Source organism: Pleurodeles waltl, chromosome 9 (assembly GCF_031143425.1).
Source record: "Pleurodeles waltl isolate 20211129_DDA chromosome 9, aPleWal1.hap1.20221129, whole genome shotgun sequence".
NCBI classification, from domain to species: domain Eukaryota; kingdom Metazoa; phylum Chordata; class Amphibia; order Caudata; family Salamandridae; genus Pleurodeles; species Pleurodeles waltl.
Genome location: NC_090448.1, coordinates 496453525 through 496468129, shown reverse-complemented (window position 1 = coordinate 496468129; position 14605 = coordinate 496453525). Strand labels below are relative to the sequence as shown.

General features: G+C 44.9%; 1 protein-coding gene across 2 annotated transcripts in view; it reads left to right on the top strand.

Moving 5' to 3' along the window:
• BRF1 (BRF1 general transcription factor IIIB subunit) overlaps positions 1-14605 on the top strand; it is an 870857-nt gene that overhangs the window by 547062 nt on the left and 309190 nt on the right. For both annotated transcript variants that reach the window (XM_069207335.1, XM_069207334.1), the window contains exons 9-10: positions 4705-4744; positions 4831-4923. In XM_069207335.1, coding sequence (XP_069063436.1) covers positions 4705-4744; positions 4831-4923 — 133 coding nt within the window. The remainder of the gene's footprint in view (positions 1-4704; positions 4745-4830; positions 4924-14605) is intronic.

Below are 14605 nucleotides of genomic sequence, written 5' to 3'. Positions count from 1 at the left end.
TGGGAATTACCAGCAGTCACAAGGAATACTCGAACAAATAGTCTGTAAAAGCATGTTGTTACTGTTAAAAGTTCGCATTCAAGCTTACTTCCTACTCGGGCATCAGTGACTATCCTCACCCATTTTGTGTGTTTTCTTTACATCAGGCAGGAGGCAATGATTACTGCACTGGCGCTTTCTTACTTTTGGTTACTGCTGTGTTTTCCTCCTTGTTGCCTGCAATTTCAATAGGACATTGTTACAAAAAAAAAACTCTTTTCGTTGGTTTAGTACTCCAGAAAGGTGAAAAAGAATTAAGGCAATGATATGGTGGTAAGCAATCAGTAGGGGAACATTCCTTAATTGTGATATCAGCAAGATAGTTTTCTTGATGATTGCTTTACTGATAAAATATTTGCCATTTAACCCTGATCCTTCGCCTACACCCTCCTAGACACTCCATCTGGACATGCCAATGGTTGTCCTATACCTTCTGCCTCAACCAATACCTATACAACTGACCTTTCAAAACTAGATCCCTCCACTTTGGTGAAAGTGGCATCTTGTTTAAAAACAAAACAAAAATTTGCTTTGACCATAAAATGGGTCTAATTCACAGGCATCAGGATCTTAGATTTAGGCCTAAATGACAGGAGCCCTTTCTTGTGATTGTAATCTTGTATTGTAGTGAGTTGTGATTCTGTGTTGTATCTTTGTTAATATTCACACACTGAATATCACTGCCATCGTGTAGCATCTCATAAAACTTCTGTCAAGTAAAATATCTCTTAGAACACTTAAAATATCAACACCTTACACAACCTAATTTCCCCTCTTGAGCAATATGTTAATCAGCCAGCAACTCTGATGGTGGGGCAGTGTAAGTGGTATTCTATTCTAATTAGCATGGGATATTTAAATTAGGATGCTATTTTGCAATATTGTATTTTTTGCTTCAGATAGAGGAAGAAGGTAAATGGAAGTGCTTAAGTTATTTGCAGGGCCACTGGAATTATGTGGCAGAAGGGACCTAATTATGTGTAGGGTTGACAAATTTATGTGGCAAGAAAAGTCCATTTATGCATTTACTATGCCAATAGCTCTAACTCGAGAAAGTGTGAGACCTATTGCATTGCATATTTTTTTCTTTCTTTCCCCAGCTTCCTTGCCCGCTCTGCTGATCTTCCGTTAGACCTATCATCTGTAACAGTTATCCGGCACCATACAATGCTTTCCCCTCTTTCTTGCTCTCTTCTCTGCACTGAGACTGCATGGCCATTCTGTGAGCCGGAGTCTTAACCACAAGCTTTACAGCCCTCACTCCTTGCATTTTCCATCCCATGCATTAGCGTACTTGCACCACCGACATAGGTCATATATCTCTCTCTCATCTCTCCCTTATCTCCCCCTCTCTCTCTCTCCCACCCTTCACACTCCTAAGGCGTAGAGTGGTATCCATCAGCGCACTTCAGCGCCCTGTCAGGGGAAGGAAGGGCAATTTAAATGCAAATACAAAGTAAGACAATATAATCCTGTACTTACTTGTCCTCCAAGTAATGCCTTTGAAGTGTGGCAGCTAAGATGCTGACGTTCCTCGCATATGAAGCCAGTAAATAGCTGAGCCAGTTCTGTCCTCCTACAATTATTTTACTGCCTAAAATACTTTTCTCCATGTTTTTTTTCAGTAATAGTAAACATGCACACTTTTACTTTGCTGGAATGTTGGATGATACCATGCTAGCATTGAGGTGTAGAAGGTTTGTGAAGGTGCTTTTTTGACAGAAAGTAATTCAAAGTCTGCCATGTTGTGCATGAGAAAGGAATCCACTAACAAACAAAAAAAACTCTAAGTAAGAGAAACTATTCTTTAAGGTGTTTCTAAGGCAAAAGCTTAGTTTGAAACTTGGCCTCAACTAAATACACATGTGCATAGTGATGACTCACTATGTGCTTGTAATGGACTATTGTGCTAGTTAGAAACTGGGTCTCCAGTACGCAGAGGTTTGCACCCTGTCCAAGTATGGACCATAATCCTAGTCAGGGCAAGTAAGATACACACTGAAAGTTTAACTGTGCCCACCCCCTGGTAGCTTGGCACTGAGATGTCAGGCTAAAGAGACAATGTGTAAAGTATTTGTGCATACACACAGTAACATAGTAAAAACACCATAAAGGGACTCCACACTTGTTTTACTCAGATAAATATTGGCTATTTTTCTAAACAAGACCAAAACAACAAAAGTCCAATATACTCAAGTCAAGTTATGAATTTTTAAAGATTAAATCGAAATGCAATGCTTAGAAGTCAATAGGTCCAACCAGGGCTGTCTGGTTGCACTGGAGCAGGGAAAATTCAAAATTTCACTCTGACCGCGATGGACGGCGGGCCAGATACAGGAGTCACGCAGACCATCTGACAGTACCTTGGTTGTCTTGATTGGGTCAATGCGTTGATCCAAAAGAGGTGATGCGCCGCTATTGCAGGCAATACGTCATTTCCTGATCGGGCAATGTCATTGGTGCGTTGATGTCCAGAAGCGATGTGCACCAGTTCTGATGCGTCTGTGCAGTGTCGGTCAAGTTGGGCTGCGTTGTAAGCTGGGGTTGTTAAAGCAACCAGTGTCTGCAGCTTTTTTGCAGGCATTGGCAAGGCGTTGTTTCTGCAGCGGGATACACAAATCGGATCGACAAACCTGGTTCGATATGTCTGTTCCAATTGACGCGCCAGGGTTGATGCGTTGGTTTTTTGAGTTGCGGCATCACACTCACCCTCAAGAGCCAGGACTGGATTTGGCACCACTTGCTAGAGCAGGACTCACAGCAGAGAAGCTCAGGTGCTGATATCAAGATGCAGATGAAGTCTTTGATGTCCCTGAGACTTCAGAAACAGGAGGCAAGCTCAGCCAGGCCATTGAGAAATTTTAGGCTGCAGGGTGTAGAGAGTTAAGTGCAGTCTCCTCACTCCAGGGCAAGAAGCAGAAGGTAACAGGCCAACACAGCAAAGCAAATCGGAAAGTTGCAGTCCCTCCTGGCAGCACAGCTGTCCTCCTTCCTCCAGAGGTGTTTTAAGTATAATGTGTAAGCGGTCCAGTACTTATACCCAAAAAGACCTTTGATGTAGTGTTGACTTCAAAGGAACTCTCTGAAGTGCACAAGGATCCCTTTCAACCCAGTCCTGGCTTCAGACTACTAGTGGGGGTAAGTCAGCTCTTTGTGTGACCACAGGACACAACCTATTCAGATGTAAGTGTGAACTCCCTCTCCCTGCACAGGAAGATTGTCAGTATGCAGATGTATCCCATGTCACACCCAGCCCTTCCTGTGCTGTGGCTGTCTGGGGAGAATGTACAAGTACAGTTGTCATCTATGTCTGGACAGGAGAAGGCACAGAATGGTTAAAGTAAGAAAATGGCAACTTTCTAAAAGAGACCTTTTCAGACCTGCAATTTAAAAACCCAATTGTGAGTCCAGAGACACCAAACTCCATGTTTCTATATTTTCCCATTTGGACATTACACTTATTATTATTAAAAAAAATTTTTACAGTAACCCTGATGTTAGTCTATGGGAGAAATAGTCCTTGCCATAGTGAAAAAATGAATTTAAGAGTTTTTGCTATCTGGACATGTCAAAGTTAAAAGCACATGCCCAACTTTTTTAATACATTACACCCTGCCCTTAGGCCTAACTAGAGCCTACCTTTGTGGTAACTTACATGTAATAAAAGGGTAGGCTTAGGCCTCGCAAGTGGGTACACTTGACAGGTCGAAATGGCAGTTTAAAACTGCACACACAAGCTCTGCAATGGCAGGCCTGAGAAATGTTTGAAGGGCTACTGTGGTGGGCGGCACAATCAGTGCTGCAGGTCCACTAGTAGCATTACATTTACAGGCCCTATGCACACATAGTGCCCTTTAGAAGGGACTTAAAAGTAATTAAATATGCCAATCATGAAGAGACCCAGTGAATCACATTTAAAACACAGACCACATGCACGTTTAGCACTGGCCAGCAACGTAAAAGTGCACAGAATACTAAAGCCAGCAATAACGAAGTTCAGTTTTCAGTCAAAACAGCTGGTCAGAAAGCAAAAGGTTAGTGGGAAACCGGGTCAAAAGATGCTAAGTCTAACAATACTAATTGTTACAAGCAAATAAGAAATTCTTAGCTTAACCTTTCTGGAAGAGAACAATAATAAAACATGGACACCCCATATATAACTCAAATAGTAAATGGAATATAAAGTTGTTTTGTTTTTCCCCAAACCGTTCCCTTAGGCACGAATAGAGTGTCGGCGCAGGCACCTACTTACTGGAGGGGAGAGAGTGACTTGGGGATACTACGAGTACAGGAAGGAGGGGGCTCCCTCCCGCCTCGAATGTACTAAATTATACGGCACCACTTTTCCTTCAGATACGCCAAACATGTGACCTCTGGGCGAAGGCCCTGGGAATGGATACCGTTCCCAAACTGAGTTTGCCAGTGTGTTTGAAATGTTTCCCTGTCAGCACCATCTGTTCCTTCCTCTTTTAATCTTACGCGCCCGCCATTTCCCCTTCCCTGATTGCAGGAAAGGCCCAGCACGGGTAAGCCGACGGCTTTGACGGCTGGTAGAGGACTTATGTAAGAGGCCGAGTTATTAAAGCAGCATATGCTATACAGTATAAAACGTATCTTTGTTAATGCACCGTGGAATGCTTATCTTACTTCTTTTTTTTGTTTCAGCTAGAGCAAGAGTTGGCTAAAAAGCTTGATGAAGTTGCAGGTAAAGGCACCATCTATCCAAATTAATAACGAAAGCACATAACGCCAAAGGACCGTTTATTAATGTTGTTGTTTTCATTTTAACAGGTGAAATAACATGTTATCAGGACGAAATAGAGAACGAACTGGAAAATAGTAGGCCAAAGCCGAAGGGGTTGTATGCATCGTATAGTAAAGATGGTAGGTATTCTGATTCCAGTACATTTATCCGTAGTAGGAATGTGCCAAAGTTTATTTTGACACATGAGGACAGTTCTTTTGCTTCTCAAAAGCTTGTGGTTTTGTCTTGAAAATATTTAGTCATGTTTAATTTGTTTTTGTTTTTTACGAAATGGGCTCTTATGGTTTAAAACGATTTATGTAGCCAGCGATTTATTTTTTAATTAAACATGTGTGCACTAGTTAATGCTGCGTTGTTTCGCTGCGTTACTCTGTCTAGTGATGCTGCTTACTCTGCGACCACAGTCGTTTCCTGTGATGCCTGGCCTTAGCTATTCATTGTGCCACTGGTGTGGTTGCTTGCATTAGGGCCCGTGCACCCTACTTGCTATGCCACTGAAGGTGCATTTGGATTAGAGCGAGGTGCACTGCACGTTTCATTTTCGTGTTCTTAGCACTTTAAAAGTTAGCCCAATGTAATCTAGTTCTTTCTTTTGAAACGCTCCATAGTTACTTTTGAAGTGGGACATTTAAATAACATTTGATAGATTGCTGATGGAGCTAACGTGGTGCTAACTATATAGTTTTTCTTCTCTCTCTTTCGGCAAGTATTACCAACCCCAATCATTTCCTGCAACAACATGCTTCACTCGATCATAAATTGTGGTAAATTACACTTCCAAGCAACATATGTCTCAATTAAGTCGCTACCACGAGAAGTTGATGGAGTAATAGAATTCTTGGTTTACCAACGAGCAGCAACATTTTCTTCCATGTGGCATTTTATACGAACATTTAAAAAGGAAGCACCGTGAACACAAAACCTATAGAAAAATACCCAAACCCCTCTTTTTGTGATCACAGGTTGGGCCTGGAGAGTTAAGAGTGCGAAGGTCTTAAATACGTTATAGTCATTTTTATGTGCTTGGATACAGTGTGAGAGAAATGACGTCCCTGGCAATTATCTCGCAACATAAATCCAGATATTCTGATTTTTTTAACACTCAAACTCAGGTATCCTCATGCACCGTTGACAAATGCTCATACCTTTACCGCCTCTGGGGGAAGGGGGAGGAGCGTCATAGGTCAGGAGAGGCTCTGTATAGCATGCTATAGATTTCTGTGTTTTCCTGTGCTGTAGGAAAGGTTCAGACAGCCTAGGGCCAAAGCGCGGACTGTGCTTGCAGCCCGAGCCGCGTGAGTTTACGAACTAGTAAAGATGAGCCACGTATTTCTACACCAGTGATATCCAGCAGCAGAAATACCACACCAGTTACAACTGGCAAAGCAGTGTCCCTTCCAGAGATACTGCCCCTTCACTTTAAAATGGTGGCCTCTGAATAGAGCTTAGCAGAATTTATCCACATGAACACTTTTAGGCAAAAATATCACCCCCTATAAAGCAATCATTCCTCAAAAAATGATTTCAAAGACGTATTCTATAGATAATTATAACAATTTAAAACTTCAGTCATATGAGGGTTAATGCAGTTTTACACAGACATACTCAATTTAAGAGTGGAGAGGCTAAGTTGGTAACCAAATAAAACATTTCAAATTGATAGCAATGGTAATAGACTGTCTGCTAATTGGGAAACGGAAAAAATCAAATTAAATATTAGAGAAAAACCAGGAGAAGCTTCAGTAAAGCAAGGATAGATGGCAAAACAAGATAGTGGAATCACACCTTCAGGCCCGTATAAGATTTTTATTAGTTCTGACAGTCCTGTTCATGATTCGTTACCCCTTTGTTCCTGTTCCTTGTGGTTATTACTCTACTAAGATGTGTCCACATTCTTCAGAAAGGTTTCTGCTGCCAAAACCTACTTTATTTTTTGAAGAAAAACGTGCTTCTCCTAAAAATGCCTATTAAATAGACCCTTGCCACCTCTGTGACAATTTGTTTTGTGCATCTCTTGGGGGCTGAAAGCATTCGGTATTGTCCGGAGGTGGATCGTTTCCATATTTTTTTCTTTGGTGGTATTTTGCTTGATCTGTGTTTTTAGGTGGGTGCTTTATTCTCTCCTTGGGATGTGGCATCGTCGGCTTTATGCAAGAATTTTGGCCATTGTTAATTAAGCTCCTGGACTTTGGAGCGCATGAATTAGTTATATAGGCACATTAAACTCCAAAAGCAGAACAACTTTTCTGCCCTTTTGAAGCTTCCCAGACACCCACCAAGGCTTTGGGGAGAGTGGTTGAACAAGCTCTACAAGCTTGGCAAAGACAAAACACATTGATCATGAGCTGCATGGTCTGCCTGTGTAGTCTTTGAGGTTGGATGGGATACATCCTTATTTGTTTTTGGTTGAAAGTGTATTTTGAAGGGGTAGGCCTTCATGTGTTCCTCTTCTCTGCATGGGGCCTAGCAGAATAGTAGGCCTGGAACATAGACTTCTCTCTTCATGGTCCTATGAGGTTGATGAGTATGCAGGCTTTCTGCTGCCCTAGCTCTCTGAAGGGCCCTGGGCTTAGAAAGCCGTTGTGCCCAGAACATACCTCTGCTGTAAATTCAGGTAAACGTGGTGTTTTCATACTTTGATGCCACCTCCTTTTGATTTAGAGTAGGGTGACCTGCTCCCAGGATTCTTGCTGGAGCAGGATTCTTGCTGCCTATGAGTAAATGCTTTGTCATAAACATCTTTAAGTGATCAGTGACATTCTCCTGCACTGGAGTTAGATTCACTTATCTTTTCAGGAAGGATACTGCATTTTATTCCTGCTTGCTTGTGCACTAAGAATGTTACATCCGCTTCTTTGTAGCTCTCCTATAAATCTAAGGAAAGGTATTACAACCACAGAATCACTTAAGCATTGGGATCTGATTTAGACTTCCAGATGCAATTCATTACCTTAGAATTTCCCCCAGACGTCATTCTGGAGCCTAACATTTTTGTTAAGTAGTACCTCTGCCTGTCGGTCGGCTCTGCGTCCTTCATCGGCGTTGTGCGCACTGGATATGATGTCACGTAATAAGGCGCCACCAAAGTGCACTCATATCAGTTCTTTTCGTTCCACGCCAGCCAAACGCAGATCTGAAGAAGAGTTACCCCCAGTCACTTTTTGACTGATCTTTTCTGACATTTTGTTGAATATTTTTGTGTGTTTTCACTCGTGGCTCATTGAGATGTCGTCACACAAGATCGGGCTCAAGCCGTGTGAATCCTGTCATCGGATGATGTCCGTGATGGTTCTGCTTCTTGTATTCTTGTGGTGTTTGGAGCGCGACCATGACCCGAAGTCGTGCTCTGAGTGCCGGGCCATGAATCCAAAAGCTTTGAGGGACCAGTCCCTAAAGCTACTTGTGGCTTGGTGCTCCACTCCACGTCGCTCCCGATCTCGGTCGAGCAGAAAGTTCAGAGAACGGTCGTGGAGCCCCCATTCTTCGTTATCCCACTCCAGTTCCTTGGGATGATCGGTTAAGTCAAGGCAAAAGAAGAAGTCGCAAAAGAGCAAATGTACTTCGGCTTTTCTCCACCTTTTGGCCAACATGATGAGGGGAAAGGAGCGTCGTTGTTCCAGTCTTCCATCCTCTGAGCCTGTATCTGGGTCAACTCCGCACCTCCCTAAGTTTCCAGGGGCCAGAGAGACCCCTGCCCAACTATGCAAGTTCTATGAGATCATGCGCCTAATATTTGGGCAGTCTGATTCCACTGGAGCGCCTTTGAGCCCCTCAGGTTCTTTGCTGGCAAGTTCAGCCTTGGCACTGGAGGACACCTATGGAGCCATTCCTGGATCTGAACCAGTGTCTGTCAAACCATCTCGACACTCCCCGACGACGGTTCCAAAGTAGACGCTCCTAACACCGCCCGTGCCCACGGTCTGTGTCGACCCTATCCTCATTGCCGACTCCCGAAACGGAGCAAGACCAGTGTTGTACGATGCAGATTCCGTCTTCGACAGGACCTTTCTCCCTAGCTTGGATCCTCACTGTTATTCCCTTGGGTTGGGTTATGTTGAGGATTTTGGGGGGGAGGGTGTTGTTGGATCCTTTGGTATCAGCTTTAAGAGCCCACTGACTAGCAGCGGACCTGGGTGAGGATAGTGCTCTGGACACTTCCCTTGAAGTTGGCATGCTTTCTCCTGTTACCATGGCAACGGAGGAGGGAGCATCCTACTCTGTGGTGGTAAGGAGAGCGGCCGAGGTGTTAAGCCTTGAGCTGCCTTCTGTAGCAGTCAGAACTAACATGCTGACAGAGGTGCTTCAGCCTGTGACTGCTTCTGAACCCCTTCTGCCCTTTAATGTAGCACTCAATGATGTTGTGCTGGGGACTTGGTCCAAACCCAGCACAGGGGCTCCTGTGAAAAGGACAATCTCCTGCCACCAAAGACCAGCTCCGAATGACCCAGTGTTCCTGATGCAACACCGTTCCCCTGAGAGTTTAGTTATCCAAGCCTCTATGGCCCCAGGCACATTCCCTTCAGCATCCCTGGATAGGGAATCCGAGAGGCAAGATCAGCTTGGGAAGAATGTTTTCTTCCTCAAACCTTGCATTGTGGTCAGTGAATACTGCATGCCTTTTAGGCAGTTACCGCCTATACCTTATGGGACATGGTTGCACAAGTGCTGCCATAGTTCCCGGAGGAGGCCTGGGCCATTCTCTCCCAAGTTGTTGCTGACAGAAGAGACACAAGTACGTTCACAATATGATGTAGGCTGGATACAACAGACTCATTAGGCAGATGAGTTGCATCAATGGTGGCCTTAAGACTCCATGCCTGGTTGAGGATGTCTGGCTTTTTGGGGGATGTCCAATCACTCTTACGGACACGCCCTTTGATGGCAACCAGCTTTTTGGAGACTAGGCCTCCAGCGCTTAAAGGAGCCCAGGCTACAGACAGGTCCTTGGGCCTCTCAGCTGCCCCTCGATCCCCTCAGTCTACTTTTTGCCCCTTCTGTGGCTACAGAAGGAGCATCCCGCCATGTCCGTTCCCCTCCTGCCTCTGTGCCGTGCATGCTACATAGCCTCTGCATGGCTCAGGACGTGGCACCCAACGTCCTTGTGGATCAGGGAGCTAGTGGTGTAGTCAGTCCACCGCCACCCTCTTCAGCCTCCAAACCTTCCTAGTCTGATGCTTCCCCACCAGTCGGAGGTAGTATTCGCCATCACTGCCTCCTGGCAGTCCATCACGTCAGACAGGTTGGTTTTGCAAATGGTCTAAAGGGGCTATTTCCTCACCTTCGAGACTACTTCTCCATCCATGCCACCATCCTGCGATCAGATGACGGAGGATCACTTAGCATTTTCTCCGCAAGGAGGTTACGTCTCTCTTGGCCAAGGGAGCCATAGAGAGGCTCCCTGTACCAGAAGGAGATTATGGTTGTTACTCCCGCTACTTTCTGGTGTCCAAAAAAGGACAAGGGCCTCTGCCCTGTCCTAGACCGCCGGTCCCTTGATCTTGTCCTCAGGAAGGAGAAGTTCAAAATGTGCACTCTAGCTCATGTTCGGTCTACTCTGGACCCAGGAGACTGGATGGCAGTGTTGGACTTGCAAGATGCCTAGTTCCATATACCCATCCTGCCTGCCCACAGATGTTACTTGCGGTTAACAGTAGGCCATGAGCACTTTCTGTTTGCTTTGCTCCCCTTTGACCTTACCAGCGCCCTCTGGGTGTTCACAAAGGTGACCGTGGTGATCACAGCTCATCTGCGTAGGTCAGGGGTTTCAGGCTTCCCCTTGCTCGACGACTTGCTGTTGAAGGTGGGCTCGCCCCAGGCTGTCAATTCCCACCTCTAGACTACGGCGGACGTTCTGCATTCGCTGGGGGTTCAATATAAACATGCTGAAGTCACACTCAACTCCCTCTCAGATGCTCCACTTTTCAGAGCTGTACTGGAGACAGTGCAGTTTCTGGCTTATCCTCCCCAGCGGCCAGTCCAGAATATTCAAGCTGTGATAGCAATGTTTCAACCTCTATCCTGGTTTTCGGTGAGAATGACTCGGAGGCTGCTGGGCCTCATTGCCTCCTGCATCCTGTTGGTGACACACACCAGATGGCAAATGCAGGCTCTGCAGTGGAACCTGAAGTTGCAGTGGGCACAGCATCAGGGGAATCTCTTAGACTTGGTCCAGATCTCAGAGGGAAGTGTGCAAGATCTGCAGTGGTGCCTTTTAACACGTGATTGGGTCAGAGGCAGATCCCTCTCCCTAACCAGATGCAACAGTAGTGACAAATGCATCACTCCTGGAATAGGGTGGCCACATGGGAGAGGTGGAAATAAAAGGCGTCTGGTCTCTGGGAGAGTCTGGACTCAGCATCACTCTTTTGGAGCACAGGGCGATCAGACTGACATTGAAACCATTTCTTCCCTGTCTCAAAGGAAAGTAGTGTAGGTGTTCACAGACAACACCACCAACATGTGGTATTGTAACAAGCAGGGCGGGGTGGGGTCCTGGACTCTTTGTCAGGAGGCTCTGCGCCTCTGGACATGGCTGGAACATCAGGGCATTACCCTGGAGGTTCAATACCTGGCGGGCTCTGTGAACACCAGAGCGTACAAACTCAGCCATTAATGCCTGGTCAATCATGAATGGCGCCTCCATCCAGAGGTGGCGCAAGGTCTCTTTCAGCAGTGGCGAGAGCCTTGGTTAGATCTGTTCGCCTCCATAGCAAACGCACAATGCAGCAGTTTTGCGCGTTGGAGTTTCTAAGGCGGCACTTGGTCAGTCATACTTTTCGTCTCAAGTGGAGCTCTGGCCTCCTGTATGCCTTTCGGCCCATACCACTTCTGCCCATAGTTCTTCTGACGATCAAGAATGACCGGGCCCAAGTAATCCTTGTGGCACCAAACTGGGTACGAACAGTCTGGTATTCAGAGCTGAGTATGGCTATCGATCCTCCAATCAGACTACCCCTTTGGGAGGACTTTCTGTCACTGGGAGGGTTCTCCACCTGAACCTGTCCAGTTTCCACCGTCTTGTATGAAGATTGAGCAACTTTTGACCTCCTTCCCAAAGTCTGTGACCTTATCTTGGAAGCCAGCCGTCCCTCCACCAAAACCGTATACACCTGTCGATGGAACAAATTTGTGGTATGGTGGACAGGCAAGTCTGTTGATCCCCATCTCTTCCCCTTTTTCTGAGGTCCTTTTGTTTATACTTTCTTTGGCCCAACAGGGTTCAGCTTTGGGTGCCCTCAAAGGTTATTTGTCAGCTATCTCTGCTTTTCTGAGATTACTTGACCAACCCTCTTTGTTTAAGTCTCCTATTGTTAGTAGATTCCTTAAGGCTCCCACCCATATTTCCTCCATCATCGTTCATAATGCCCCAATGGGTTTTGAATCTAGTTCTTACTTTCCCTTCGGGCCACTTCATAACTGTCCTCTCAGACATTAAAAACAGCCTTCCTTGACATCTGCCCATAGGGTAAGTGAGCTTAAAGGCATTGTCATCTAAGCCACCATACCTTTTCATCTATCCTGACAAAGTGGTGCTTCATACCAGGGCTTCCCTTTTACCAAAAGTGGTCACGCTCTTTCATGTACACAAATCCATCACCTTGCCTACTTTTTATGCACCCCCTCATTCTTCTAAGGACAAGGAGGAGGACCCATAAAGAGCATTGGCATTCTACCTTGATCGTACCAAAGTATTCTGGGTGGATGATCAACTCTTCGTTGGGTATGTGGGTGTGAAGAAAGGTCGGGCAGTGCTGATGCGAACCATCTCTAAATGGGTTGTTCTCTACCTTAAAATGTGGTACGCATTCACCTAAGGGTTTGCATGCTAATTCTACCAGAGCGACAGCTACAACCACTGTGTTAGCATGCATAGCTCCAGTCCAGGGCATGCTAATTCTACCAGAGCGACAGCTGCAACCACTGCGTTAGCATGGATAGCTCCAGACCAGGGCATCTGTCAGACAGCAATGTGGGCATCCATGCTCGCTTTTACCAGACACTACCTCCTGGTCAGTCGGATCTGAAGGGATGGATACTTTGCCCGTTCAGTCCTGCTGGACTTCCAAGTATGATCTTGGTTTACAGACCTTTCTTTGGGGATGGTATTGATTTTGATTTGGTATCAGTTCTAAGGTAAGGAATCTACAACTAGAAGTCTCTATTAGATGAACAAGTTACTTAACTTCGGTAATGCCTTATCTGTTAGAGACATATTCTAGTTGCAGATTCCTTAGCGCCCCACCCATCCTCCCCGCTCTGCGAACTGTTTTGTATGGACAGGGTCTTCCCTTTCAGGGCCCTATTTTTTATGCACCAGTTGTCAGTGTTCTTCATGGCTCTGGGCTTTTGGCGTGGAAATTCATGAAAAAAAACTGACGTCAGTGCACTGGGTGGCATCTATGTAGGTTCTACATTGTCATATTCAGCGCGCACGAAGCGGAAAATGCTGATGCACAAGGGTACAGCTCATAAAAAATCTCTGGATCCAGACTGATGCCTGTGGGAAATTCTAAGCTAAGGAATCTGCAACTAGAATATGTCTCTACTATATAAGGTGTTACAGAAGGTAAGTAACTTGTTTCTCAGTGTCCTTTCGAAATGCACTGCGGCATCAGCATAATCCCCACAGTTTGAGATGTGGATGATATGTATGGAGCCTGGTTGCATGGATGCACGCTAAGTCTTGACTCCTTGTGTTTACCCTTTCCTGGTGAATGGAGTGATTATTCATGCAGCATGAAGGTAGGAGCAACCTGCTCCATCCCAACCCTGCCCACCCTGTCACTTACAATATCACAAGCTGTATCATTGATATTAGATTAGTGTTTCTAGACAATTAATGTACACTGTTACTTGGGTTTATCACACGTTGGCTCCTTCTCTTGCCTGTCTATACAGGTACAAGTGTTCTCTTCTGTGCTGGAACGTCACGTGCCATACTTGCCTGATTGAGTGTCTTCGTTAAAAGTAAAAAGGCTGACTTTATACCCCTGTTCTCTTGCATTTGTGGGAATTGCAACAAATATTTGCATATCTTCCTTTAGTTTCCCATAACATGGCTTAGTTCCGAGATCAAGTAGCTGGACAGGAATTAAGGTCATCTAACTACACATACTGATTAGGCTTCAATAAGTGGTATTTCCAGGTAGCTGAAACCTAATTTTCAGGCACCTTCTGAATAATTCGCATTGAGATTCTTGAAGAGGACCTTTTCTCTTCATAGCTGTCATGCGTTTGTTATTATATTTAATTGCTTTCTAATATTTGTGGCTTTGGGCCTGCAAGATACCTAGTCATGTGTTGCCTTCTGCACAGGTATTCAGCATCCCAGTGCCTTTAATCCTGGACCCCTGATATACCTCTGTAAAAAGAATTGTTGTCCAGAGATTTTCATTTTTGATTTTTGTTTTTGTATCATTAGAGACGTAATTTAGCTTGGGTAGACATTGCTGATCCGGGTCGATTTATTTATTTTTTGTGGGCGCCATGGCGGATGTGTTGCAGTGATGTAATATTTCAGGAACCATGAGACTTGCATACTTCAGTTTGGAGCCAAAACATAGGTGTCTTATAGAGGCAGAACATAACTCCTCAGAGCAACTCTTCTGCCATTTTCCAAAATGGCAGCTATCATAAAGGAAGAGAAAGCACATATAGAAATAAAACAAATGATAGTTGTTTTCAATCTTTTTATGTACACACCAAAAGAATGCTGTGATCTGAATATGAATTTTTTTTTTTATCACTCCTGTTTTAGACACATTTTCATAGTTCACTTTATTTGTTTCGACACTCACTTGT